At 46.9% G+C, this 12,787-nt stretch overlaps 1 protein-coding gene across 1 annotated transcript in view; it reads left to right on the plus strand.

The window, feature by feature from the left end:
* The window catches only part of PAPPA (pappalysin 1), a 235,890-nt gene that overhangs the window by 31,769 nt on the left and 191,334 nt on the right, over positions 1-12,787 (plus strand). Inside the window, exons 4-5 of the mRNA XM_055579788.1 lie at positions 2,884-3,177; positions 11,157-11,349. Coding sequence (XP_055435763.1) covers positions 2,884-3,177; positions 11,157-11,349 — 487 coding nt within the window. The remainder of the gene's footprint in view (positions 1-2,883; positions 3,178-11,156; positions 11,350-12,787) is intronic.

The raw sequence follows: 12,787 nt of genomic DNA on the forward strand, positions 1-12,787 counted from the left end.
TTAAGTGAGGAAGTTAGACTAGAGGGCCTCTGAAGACCCTTCTCAGGGCTGAAATTCTCTCCTTTTGAAAAATCAACCAAAAGGGTCATGATTAGAAGCTTAGAATGGTTGAGCAGCAAGTTTCTATAGTGAGAGAGAAATACTCCTGATAATTCCTTGAATTTCAGAGACTGGCTCAGGACCAGGCATACAGAAGGCTATAAATCCACGGCATGTTATAGTATTTCAGGATGATGTCAGCCTCAAGTTATTTCACCTTTTAAGAGAAGCAGTGAAACAGGACTCAAGCTCTGTGAAGAGGGGAGCCTGGGAGACCCAACCTGGACATCGAGCCTGCAATCCTATCATTATCCCCTGGAAACACCTATGGGGTCCTGCCAGCACCCTGCCCCCCTTCGTTCTCCATTGACCTCAATATTACAGCTTCACAGAGACTGAGAATCTTTGGTGCTCTGCTGCTGCTGCTTATTTCAGAACACGCCAGAGGTGCAAAGTTACTTTCTCAAGATCACACAGCCATTGCAAAACAGGATGAAGATTACAACCCGTGTCAAGCTAACTCCAGCCGGCCTCCCAGGCTGCCACCTCTCCTTCCTGAGACATGCTGATCCTGAGCAGTTCCTCTGCAGTAGGCCCAATCAAACCCAATTTATTAGAATCATATATACACACCCTCTTTTCCTGCTGTTACACCATGATCCCTGGAAAAAGCCTTGGGTGGGAAGGGGATTATGTTTCATATTATGATTGACAGAAAATAATTGAGAGAGATTTCCTGTCTCAATTTCTCTTCCTCCCTGCCTCTGCCTGCCGCTTCTCACACATACACGTGCAAGCACACACACCCCCTCATACATCTTTATCTTTGTGCTGGAAGGCTCTGAGCAGCTCAGAATTAATCGACTCCATGAGCCCCATGACTGAGCAAGCTTGCCCTCCCAGCAGTTGAGTCTGAGATAAAACTCCCCCACGCCTGCTCCAGGCTTGCCAGCAGAGAATAGCAAGGGCCTCCCTCCTCACCGTTCTCCTGTAATGTGCTGCTCTGCACTTACAGCCACCACTTGCAGATGGCTCAGATGTGAAGCTTTTTCTTTTTTTTTAACTTTTTATTTTGGGTGGGGGATATAGCTGATTAACGATGTTGTGATGGTTTCAGGTGAGCAGTGAAGAGCCTCAACGATGCATATCCTTATATCCATTCTCCCCTCCCGTCTAGACTGGCACATAACATTTGAGCAGAGTAGCCTATGCGATTCACTAGGTCCATGTTGCTTATTCATTTTGAATATAGCAGTATGTACATGACCATCCCAAACTCCCTAACTATTCCTTTCCCCCGGCAACCGTATGTACATTCTCTTAAGTCCGTGAGTCTCTTTCTGTTTTGTAAGTTCATTTTGTATCATCTCTTTGATGATACCCCTTTCTTAGGCTGTCATACAATATTTCTCCTTTTCTATCTGACTTCACTCACTGTGACAATCCTTAGGTCCATCCGTGTTGCTGCAAATGGCATTATTTCATTCTTTTTAATGGCTGAACAGTATTCCATTGTAAATATGTACCACATCTTCTTTATTCATTCCTCTGTGCTCGGACTTGAAGCTTAACCTTCCCTTAAACACACTTGGATTTTCCAGCTGAAATATCTATCTGCCAACCTGTATGTATTTCTCCAGGAGCTAAAAACAAACACAGAACCATGCTATCCATTGGTTTTCCTGAGATCTGATCCATCTATCTGCCCAAGGGAAGAAATGGTCATTCTTATAAGATATGTAGGGTGGTTTATCACTTCTCAAACTAGAACATACAGGCAAATCATCTGGGGCTGTTGGTAAAAGACTTATTATTTTGATTCTTTAGGTCTGGGGTGGGGCCTAAGAGTTTGCATTTCTGATCACCTCCAGGTGAAGCTGACGATGCTCGTTCTTGGAGTGCACTTGGGGCACCAAGTGGTTAAACAGTAAACAAGGCACTTGCTGTGTGGAAGGCGATGTGCTGGCTACTTACATGCAATTACTTAGGCCTCGCAAAACCTCTTTCATTGGGTTGGCATTCAGCAGATATTCAACATTTACTTAATGAGATACCATAGTCTGTGCCTGTGGTGGGCATTAGCAGCAGAACTGATTAAGATCTCTGGCTTTGGAACCCAAGGATCTTGGGTTCAGATCTGAACTCCCTGCTTACTAATTCGATCATGGGCCAATTATTTCACCTCTCTGTGAGTTGGTGCCCCTGTCATGGGGTTGTGAGATGATTAAGTGTGCTTACACATGTGAAACACTGAACACAAGGCCTGAAAATATGTAATAAATGCACAAGAAACACTGACTATTATCATTGTTATAATGGTGAGTACGCCCAGTGCTGGCCTTTATGAATATTCACTCTCGTAGGGTACAGAGCTTCGGAAATGGGATTCAGAGATGACAATCAACTTGCTCAACTTCACAGCATTAGTGAAAGCAACATGAGAGCTGGGACCAAGGAGTCAGGGCATGAGAGTTTCATAAACAATTTGTGTAGCATATTCATGAACTGGGGCATGCCTTACTTCCTAAGAAGTTGCAGCTGAAATCTTTGCCAGTCCAGAAATCAAAGTCCTTGAATTGTAATCATGCCACTACTTCTAAGTAGTTTGACATCCCCTTGAGTACGTGAAAAATGAAGGGACTGCACAAAATGACTTTGAGACTTCTTCCTACTCCATCAGTGATTCATGCCACAAGTCAGAACGGCTCTCAGCTGTGGAGTCATAGGGTGGAGGAGACTGTGGTTACTTCGGGCCGTGCCCATTCCCCCTTGAGGGATCTGGGGACTCCTGCAGCAGGAAGCAGGGTGCCCGGTTCACCTAACGCTCTGACTTCCCCCTGGCAGGTGGCATCGTCTTGAATCCATCTTTCTACGGCATCCCTGGGCACACCCACACCATGATCCATGAGATTGGGCACAGCCTGGGCCTCTACCACATCTTCCGAGGCATCTCAGAAATCCAGTCTTGCAGCGACCCCTGCATGGAGACAGAGCCCTCCTATGAGACAGGAGACCTCTGCAGTGACACCAACCCAGCTCCGAAACACAAGTTCTGCGGTGACCCGGGGCCAGGGAATGACACTTGTGGCTTCAACAGCTTCTTCAACACTCCATACAACAACTTTATGAGCTATGCAGGTAAGGCCCACACTCTGCGCGCCCACACACCGCCCCAGAGTGCCAGAGTGTCAGACGTAGGTAAGACCCACACTCTGCGCGCCCACACACCGCCCCAGAGTGCCAGAGTGTCAGATGTAGGTAAGGCCCACACTCTGCATGCCCACACACCGCCCCAGAGTGCCAGAGTGTCAGATGTAGGTAAGGCCCACACTCTGCACGCCCACACACCGCCCCAGAGTGCCAGAGTCAGACGTGGGTAAGGCCCACACTCTGCACGCCCACACACCGTCCCAGAGTGCCAGAGTCAGACGTGGGTAAGGCCCACACTCTGCACGCCCACACACCGCCCCAGAGTGCCAGAGTCAGACGTGGGTAAGGCCCACACTCTGCACGCCCACACACCGCCCCAGAGTGCCAGAGTCAGACGTGGGTAAGGCCCACACTCTGCACGCCCACACACTGCCCTAGAGTGCCAGAGTCAGACGTGGGTAAGGCCCACACTCTGCGTGCCCGCACACCACCCCAGAGTGCCAGTGTCAGACGTGGCCTCCGGGCCTGGCTCAAGCAGGCTGCCTGTCTTTCGTAAGATTTCTTCATCCCAAATAATCGAGTACCTGTGCCTTCCATGAGTACCTCAGGGATGCAAGGAAGATGTTGTATCTAAAAGCTCCTTAGAAAGATGCTTTGGGAAGCTGACCAGGACTAAAAGTCAGGAAACCTGAGTAGAAGGTCCGGTTCTGTTGCTAGGTCGCCTGCTGCCTTGGGGTCTATCACTTCCCATCTCTGGGTCCCACTTTTCTCAAGAAAATGGAAACTCTGGAATTGATCACCGAGGTTTCTCCTACTTTTGCAGCTATAGTTTTCTAAGCTGGTGGTTGTTGAACCTTTAAAAAAAATTTTTTTTTTCACATGCTCTTTTACTGTTGTATTACAGTAAAATAGAATTCTTGTGGTTTTACAAATAATGAAATTATTACATGAGATGGAGTTGTTTTTCCCCTCACTGCATATACCCGCTCAGAGTCCTTTTTAGTACCATCAATAACTGTGTTAATAACTTATTCTGTGCATTTCAAGATCCCCTGCACTTCCTTTTAGTGTATATCAAGACCAGCTCTAGTCCTTATAACATCTTTGGAAAGTTAGCTATCCTGGGACTGTCCTGGTAGTCCAGTGGTTAAGATTCCAGCTTCCAATGCAGGGCATGCAGGTTCAGTCCCTGGTTGGGGAGGTAAGATACCATATTCCTCGTGGCCACAAAAAACAAAAAACATAAAACATAAGCAATATAGTAACAAATTCAGTAAAGACTCTACAAATGGTCCACATTATAAAAATCTTTAAAAAAAGAAAAAGAACAAATGAGATACCCCTTTCTTAGGACGGTCACAGCCTCACCCCTAGGCCAAGAGACTTTGAGTAAAGCACCAGATGCTTGTGTGTGTTAGCTGAGCATCCAGATCTATTATAATATTCAACTTAGGTGTTTCTTTCCACCACCAAAGCAAGTGAGCTCTATAAAGGCAGAAATTGTCTCTAAGACATCACTGTTCTCTCCACGCCTAGCACAGGCCTTGTGTTGTTATAAATGTTTGCTAAGAAGAAAGGGAGGAGGGAGGAAGGAGGAAGAAAGCCAAGAATGAATAAATTCTCTAACAACAGGTATATAAAGTTGATTTGTATAGCAATATTTCTACTTATATAAAAGTTTACTGTTCATGGGACTTCCTTGGTGGTCCAGTGGTTAAGACTCCATGCTGCCAATGCAGGAGATATGGGTTCAATTCCTGGTCAGGAAACTAAGATCCCACATACCATGCAGCACAGCCCAAAGATTAAAAAAAAAAAAAAATCAAAGCATTATTGTTCATAAAGGACGTTAATATATGCCATCTTGTTTAACTCTCTCAACAAGCCTATGGGGCTGAAACTACCCCCGTTTCACAGGAGACCGTCTTTTCTCTTTCCCTCTTGTGCCACTCTTCCAAGGAGACCTAGCTGATGGCTGAGTGGGATATTGAGCGATCTGGGTGGTTTTCGAGTCTGTGCCAGAGAGATCATTGTCAGGGAGGTGGGGGCACTCTGAGTGGCTGTGTGACTCTGAGCCTCCATTTCTGCTTAAACCAGGGGAGCCCGCTTCTAGCAGTCTCCATTTCTGACGGAATTTTGCCTCTGATTGCATTCGAAGAGAGGCTGTCCCTCCTGAAATCCAGTGGATTCCATGACTGCCTGTGGGTCTTCCCAGTTTCCCGTTTGGACTGAACGATCTCTGGGGCCATCTCCAGTGTAAAGTTCATACAGTTCACACCCGAGGTCTCTTGAATGGTCAGCACCCACGCTTGGTGCCATAAACAGCCCCTAGCTTGGGGTCTCTAAAAAAGACCCGAGTGCTAGGGATTTCCTCAAAAGCAGAGTCCTACCATGCTCCCATTCCCAGCCAAGCCGGCATCCATATCCGGTGTCCTGTCCCCTCCCAGAGCCCTGCTTAAGTTCCATTTCTACAGCATCTTTCCTCGGCCAGCTCAGTGTGCATGGAAAGTAAACGATAACATAAGTTTGGAAGTTTGCCGGCCTCTTAGGGGCCAGGAGCTGCCACTCGCTACCGGACCCCATAAACTAAATCTTTTTTTGGTTGTTGTTCCCCTTTGTACAGATCTAAAGGGTGATTGATTTAATGTTGCTTTTCTAAAGGAACCCCTCAGCTCAGTGACCCATTAACAGCAGAACTAATTCACTGAGCTACGATAACAAACTTACACCCACAAAAGCATATTCAAGGAGACCACGAGCTTTGAAATGTTTGTTTTTCTTACGATCTCTGATAGATGAGGTCACAAAAGCAGCTGGATGAAATTCAAAATGCAGACCAGGATCGGGTTCTCAGGGCTGGGGAGAGGGACGCACGGGGGCTTTGCAGTCAAGACAAGAGGGTAGAGACCGTGCCGGGTCAGCTGCTGAGAGTTCCTTCCTTGCGAGCGCTCTGGCTTTTTGCAGAGATGGGTGTGTTCTGTGTTTGTGTTCACCTGCATGGTAGCCATCAGCCACTTGTTGAGCAAGGAGAGTGAAGCTGAGGACCTGAATTAATTGTTAGTCCTAAGACTGTAATAAATTGAACATGGCTGGTGGCAAGTCTGCAGAAACTACTGAGTGTCTATGACATACCAGACACTGTGGGCATTGCCCAACAGGCTTGTCTGAGTGAATCATCTAAATAAGGGGATAAGTGCTATTACTACTGTGCCCACTTTACAGAAGGAGAAAGCATGGCTTAGGCAACTTGTCACCTTCCCAGGGTCACACAGCAAAAACAAGGCATGCCTTTCATGGCAGAGCCTGCATTTAAGCAACAATTATCTGGCTCCCTTTCTGACACTGGGGGAGTTTGAGTGTGTCCCAGTGGCTCAGATTAAGCAGACACCAGGCAGGTGCTAGGGCAAGCCTAGTCAAGCACCGGGTGGGTGCGGTCGCGTTGATCTGTTGGCTAATCCTCAGGCAGGTAGAAAGACGGCAGGTCAGACTCTTACTTCCTGAAGACAAGATGCCATAAGGAACCCACTAAGAGGACCTCCAAGCCCAGCTTCCTCAACAGTGCAGACACCAGGCCTTCCCCAGCTACGGGAGCAAGCGTCTAGGCACTGCCGTTCTGTGTATCCCTGTTAGCATGCACTTAGGCTTTGACACAGCAGCCCCACCTCTAAGAAGTATGTCTTAAGGAAATAAATCTGTTAATGTGTTTAAAGATTTAGTCCTAAAAATGTTTTTAGCAACCTTTTTTTCTCCACATATTAATTAGACATTTATTAATTGAAGTGTGTAATAGGCATAGAAGAGAAATGCTTACATGTGTGAAAAATTAGAAGCTTCTTACAAATCCAAAGAGAATGGGTTGCTGAAATGAATCACAAGGCACTCATATGACAGAACATCCTGTAATCACTGAAGATGATGTAGCAGACGGTTGATAGGAACATAGTGGTTCGGAGCATAAAGTCTAGAGTGTGAGAACCAACTTGAATCCTCTGTGTGCCAGCCTTTGAGTCTGACCTCAGGCAAGTCCCTTCTGTCTAAGCCTGTTACTTTATTGGTACATGGAGGACAATCACCCTCACCTTGCATGAGAGTCATACAGGTGAAGGAGTTAGAACTGTCCTTGGTACCAAAACTAGTGCTCAGTTAGTGATGATTAGCAGGATTATCTGTTGACTGTTAATTGTGAAAACACTCCAGAACCTAATGTACAGTATAAGACCTGGCACATATATCATATCTCATCACAAGTGTGTGTATGTTTGTGCGTATGTGTGTATATACATATATATGATGTTCGTGATGATAAGAATTACAGAAATCCACTATAGATATTCATATCCATCTACACATACATATACACTAGATTTTTTTTTTAATCTCTAGGTAATATTTAGGTTGATGTTTATTTCTTTGTAACGTGCTTGGCACATACCAAGTGTTCTGCAGTGGATATAATATCTATTGCTCTTACTGTTATTATCATTGTTTTTAAAACAACAAAACCTTCAGTTATTCTTGCACTAGAAGTGGGTGAGCTAGCTGCACACTTCCCTTGGCTGTGGAAGGCAGGTAGGGTCATGAGTCCTCGTTTCACAGTGGGTGGAAACAAGGCTGTCAGAGATCAGCATTTTGTCTGAGGTCCCACAGGCAGTGGCAGCCCTGAACCTCCCTGCCCTGTGGCCTTCCAGCTGCAGGTGGAAATTGTTCTTGAGAACAAAGTGTAGATTGCAAACTCACAGCACAACATCAACAGCATGGGGACTGGTGTAGCCTCCCAGAATACTGAAGTCCCCCACGTCCTCTCTGGCTGGAGGCAGCATGGGGGCAGAATAGGATGGGTTGGCTGGTCCTAGAGACCAGGACGAGGGGCCACGGGTGTCAGGAGGGGCAGCCTGCGGAGGCAGGAAGCTAAGAGCGGCCAACTGGAAACGCCAGCTAACTGGGGCAGAGCCTTTATGATGGACAGAAACCCTTTGGTGCCTCACCCAGGATTCCGGCAGCGGTTCAGTCTCTAAGCTTTCTAGCTCTGGGAGGGATGTTTTTTGACTTCAGTTTTAAAGTTCAGGTACTCTTCCTGAGTTCTGAGTTCCTAAAGTTCTGTCCTCTTCCCATCCTCTGTCACCTACCCATTTTTCAAACTTTTAAATTGGCAGACATGGAAATGGCTAATTTTTAAGTTATAAAAGGAAAGTAACTCCTTTGGAGGAAGAAAACCAAACATATCAGAAGATAGAGAGGAAAGCAAATTGCTGATTTTCTCTCTTGTTCATCAAATGAACGCTGTATGTGTTCCAGCTCGTGGAAGCCACACCATCACTCTAGGTTGTGGGGTTGATTTAAATGTCCCCAACTTATACACAGGGGGTCTGAGTTTTAGAGTTACTTCCTTGTTTGGGAAATGACTGGTTAGAATTCTGTTCTGTGCATGTGCCTTAATGTAGAGTCCTCCCCCTATTAATAGACAGATGTGTTATTTCTAATGTTTTTTCTATGTAAACGATATTTCAAAAGAGGTCCTTGTACATACGTTTTCCCTCATGTTTGTTCATGAGTATCGATCCATCGAATTCCTAAATGGCGATGTTGCAAAGTCGAAGAGAGTGAATATTTTATATTCTGGTTTTTTTCCTGCTTCTAGTTTCCTAACACTCACCCACATTAGTGTATGCGAACACACACGTGTGCACACATGCAGGCACACACACAGAGGTGCCTGCACTATCCCAAGACCCGAGGCAGTGGCCATTCAGTGAGCGCTGCTCCTGCCTTTTGACGCTGTGCTTGCCATGACTTCAGCAGCATTCTGACACCAGCACTCTTGTTATCATCATTATCTCCACTTTACAGGTGGGGAAACTGAGGCACAGTGGTCATAAAATCATTTGACTCCAGATCATTCACCCATGAATCTAACTACATAACCCTTACTTCTTTAGCCAGAATGCCCTTCCCCTGCTTTTAACCTATTTAGTGGCTTTTCCAAAGCTTTCGGGATGAAGTACAAAGTCCTCGGTAACAAAGGAAAATGTGCCAGCCCATCCAGTCCTTCTTAGACCACTGGGGGCATTTGGAGTCTTATTTTCCAGGCAAAAGCAACCCATAGCCTGTTTTGTATCCAAGGAGTTACATGCAAGTATCTGAGCTTGAAAGTAATTTGTGCAACTAGTCATTCTTTGGTGGTGTTCTCTGAAGGACTCTGGGCTCTTCTGCTTCTTCCAAATGTATAAAAGTCTTCCCCAGGGTGCTGGCAAGGAGACCATCAAAAATTGCTAAGGGGATCAGAGGCAGCTTCTGTGTATAACCTCCTCACACTCCTATCCCTTCCCCAAGCTGGATTCTCAAGGTCATGTCCAACTGCCCGGCACCTGCCTGAACTTATTTTCTGTTTGTTTGATAAGAGAAAGTGAGTTTATGCTGCGGAATTCCCATGGTGGGTTTATTTTAAGATCTGGCGAGCCCCATTCTCCTCTGTCTGGGGCCCAGCTGCAGAAACCCTGGCCAGGCGGACACCTCTGGGAAGTGGTGTTTTTGGAAACCAAGCCAAAACAGTGCCTTGATCTGCCCCTGGGGCAGCTGAGTAAAGCTGTTGGAGGGAGAGACGGGAGGCAAGCTTCCTCCTTGGCAGGGAAGAGTCTCGGGTCGTGGCCTTCACTCTTCATCCTAGAAAACAGAGGGTAGAATTGAAGGTCATTAGATCTAAAGGCATTCAGAAATGAGATTGTATTCTGGTCCCCTCCGACTCAGGCTCAACTCCTATTTATCAAACACCTGCGGGACACTTTGCCCATACAAGGTCTCATGGACACTCAGAAAAAAGTTCTCATATTGATTAGAAACATGGCCTTGGAGTCAAGACTGCCTGGGTTCACACCTCAGATCTGCCCCTAGCTCTGTGATCTTTAAAAAGTAGTGAGACCTCTCTCAGCCTCAGGTTTCTCCTCTGTGAAATGGAGTGATCAGAGTATTTACTCCAAAACTAACGGGAGAGTTACACATGCCCAAAGCACAGTATCCCGTGTACAAAGCATGTACCAAGCCCACAGTCAGTGTCCCAGCAACAGCGCTGTGCAGAAGGTGTCATTGTCCTTGCATCCCTGCCGTGGACACCGAAGGCTGGATGCTGAGCCTGGACTACTTCCGAGTCTCCCTGTGCCCACTGCCCAGGGCTCATTGCTTCTGTGGTCCTGAGCTGCCCCTTCTGCCATCCCACATCTTCTTCCCCAGTCTTAACCGTGTAACCTGGTTGACCTCCAGGACCTCCCCCAGAAGCCTCTCCAGTTTATCCGTCTTCCTCAACACACCATCTCCTTGTCGTCGGGGACTGGCGTCACAACCTTGAACAGCCTATAACCACCTCGAGCCACACAGCGAACTGACCTTTGCTCTGTAGCTAGACTGGTAGCTCCCCAACGGCAGGAGTGCTGTAGGCTTCCGTGGCCCTTGGCTTTGAGCAGAGAGTATAGAATCAATGCTCAGAACACTGGTTTGGAAAGCAGAATTGCTGCATCAGTAAGGAGCAGAATTAATGAATGAGCCGATGAACAAATGTGAAGGTGGGAGTGAAGGAACAAGTAAGCATATGAAAGAATGAGTGAGCAAATAGGACACGAGTGGATGAGTGAGAGATATTGACTGATTGGCTGGAACTTACTGACCTGTGGATGGGGGCCCGTGGAAAGTGGCTCGTCTTGCCCTTCTCCTTACCCATGACCTCCCTCTCCAGGCTCAGATGTGCCTTTTCAGGCCCGTCCGCCCTCCCCCTCCTAATGCTCCCTCTCACCTGTCTGCAGAAGTGTTGACTGCGCTAATTTGTTCACAGACCATTAACTCTCGAGCACTGGAAGAGGCCAGCTCCCAGTTGGCAAGGGCCGGGGTGCTGGCTTCCGGGCCGCCCGGGAGGCATCATCATTCTCTTGCCTGTCGGTCCGTGCAACGAGGTGCTTATCTCTCCCTCTGCCTGCTTGCAGATGACGACTGCACGGACTCCTTCACACCCAATCAGGTCGCCAGAATGCACTGTTACCTGGACCTGGTGTACCAGGGCTGGCAGCCCTCCAGGAAGCCGGCGCCCATCGCCCTTGCCCCCCAGGTCGTGGGCCACACGCCCGACTCTGTGATGCTGGAGTGGTTCCCTCCCATCGACGGCCACTTCTTTGAAAGGTGAGTGTGGCCTGTGAAGTGTTAATCCCTCTCTCTCTCCTGCCAAGAGGAGGGAAACTTGGAAGGGTAACAGCCTTGGAGAGGGACTTCTCAGTGTCTTTTATTGTTGCTCTTATTTAACAAGTGCCCACAAGTGCCCAGATGGTAAAGAATCTGCCCGCAATGCAGGAGACCTGGGTTCGATCCCTGGGTCAGGAAGATCCCCTGGAAAAGTAAATGGCAACCCACTCCAGTATTCTTGCCTGGAGAATCCCATGGTCAGAGGAGCCTGCCTGGTGGGCTACGGTCCATGGGGTCACACAGAGTTGAACATGACTAAGGGAATAACACACACACTCGAGGACTCACTAGCACAGCGACTGCTCCATGTAGACATTGTAGATTTGGGGATCAGGGAATACATAAATGATTGCCAACAGAAATTAATGAGTAATGATGTATAATTTCTGTGTTGAATATTAAGCTTTGCTTTATTGTTAAAAACCTGGAAACTTCTGTCTCCTGAACCTCATGTGGAATGGAGGTACTGGTCACATCTCATGAGCTTGGGCACTTAAACCTGCCTCCGGTTAATGAGCTAACACCTTTGTATACACGTAGTACCATATAAGAAGGGTACATTATACATGAATGGTACACATGCATATATATATATATATATATATATATATATATATACACATGTATTTTTGTATAACGAGCATCTTTGCCTCTGTTGTTTAATAGAACTGAAGGTAGAATTTTTAGAAGATCAGATCAGATCAGATCAGTCGCTCAGTCATGTCCAACTCTTTGCGATCCCATGAATTGCAGCACGCCAGGCCTCCCTGTCCATCACCAACTCCCAGAGTTCACTCAGACTCATGTCCATCGAGTCAGTGATGCCATCCAGCCATCTCATCCTCTGTCGTCCCCTTCTCTTCTTGCCCCCAATCCCTCCCAGCATCAGAGTCTTTTCCAATGAGCCAACTCTTCGCATCAGGTGGCCAAAGTATTGGAGTTTCAGCTTTAGCATCATTCCTTCCAAAGAAATCCTAGGGCTGATGTGCTTCAGAATAGACTGGTTGGATCTCCTTGCAGTCCAAGGGACTCCCAAGAGTCTTCTCCAACACCACAGTTCAAAAGCATCAATTCTTCAGCACTGAGCCTTCTTCACAGTCCAACTCTCACATCCATACATGACCACAGTCAAAACCACAGCCTTGACTAGATGAACCTTTGTTGGCAAAATAATGTCTCTGCTTTTGAATATGCTATCTAGGTTGGTCATAACTTTCCTTCTAAGGAGTAAACGTCTTTTAATTTCATGGCTGCAGTCACCATCTGCAGTGATTTTGGAGCCCAGAAAAATAAAGTCTGACACTGTTTCCACTGTTTCCCCATCTATTTGCCATGAAGTGATGGGACCGGATGCCATGATCTTCGTAAAAGATCAAGG

This window comes from Bubalus kerabau, chromosome 4 (assembly GCF_029407905.1).
Source record: "Bubalus kerabau isolate K-KA32 ecotype Philippines breed swamp buffalo chromosome 4, PCC_UOA_SB_1v2, whole genome shotgun sequence".
Lineage (NCBI taxonomy): Eukaryota > Metazoa > Chordata > Mammalia > Artiodactyla > Bovidae > Bubalus > Bubalus kerabau.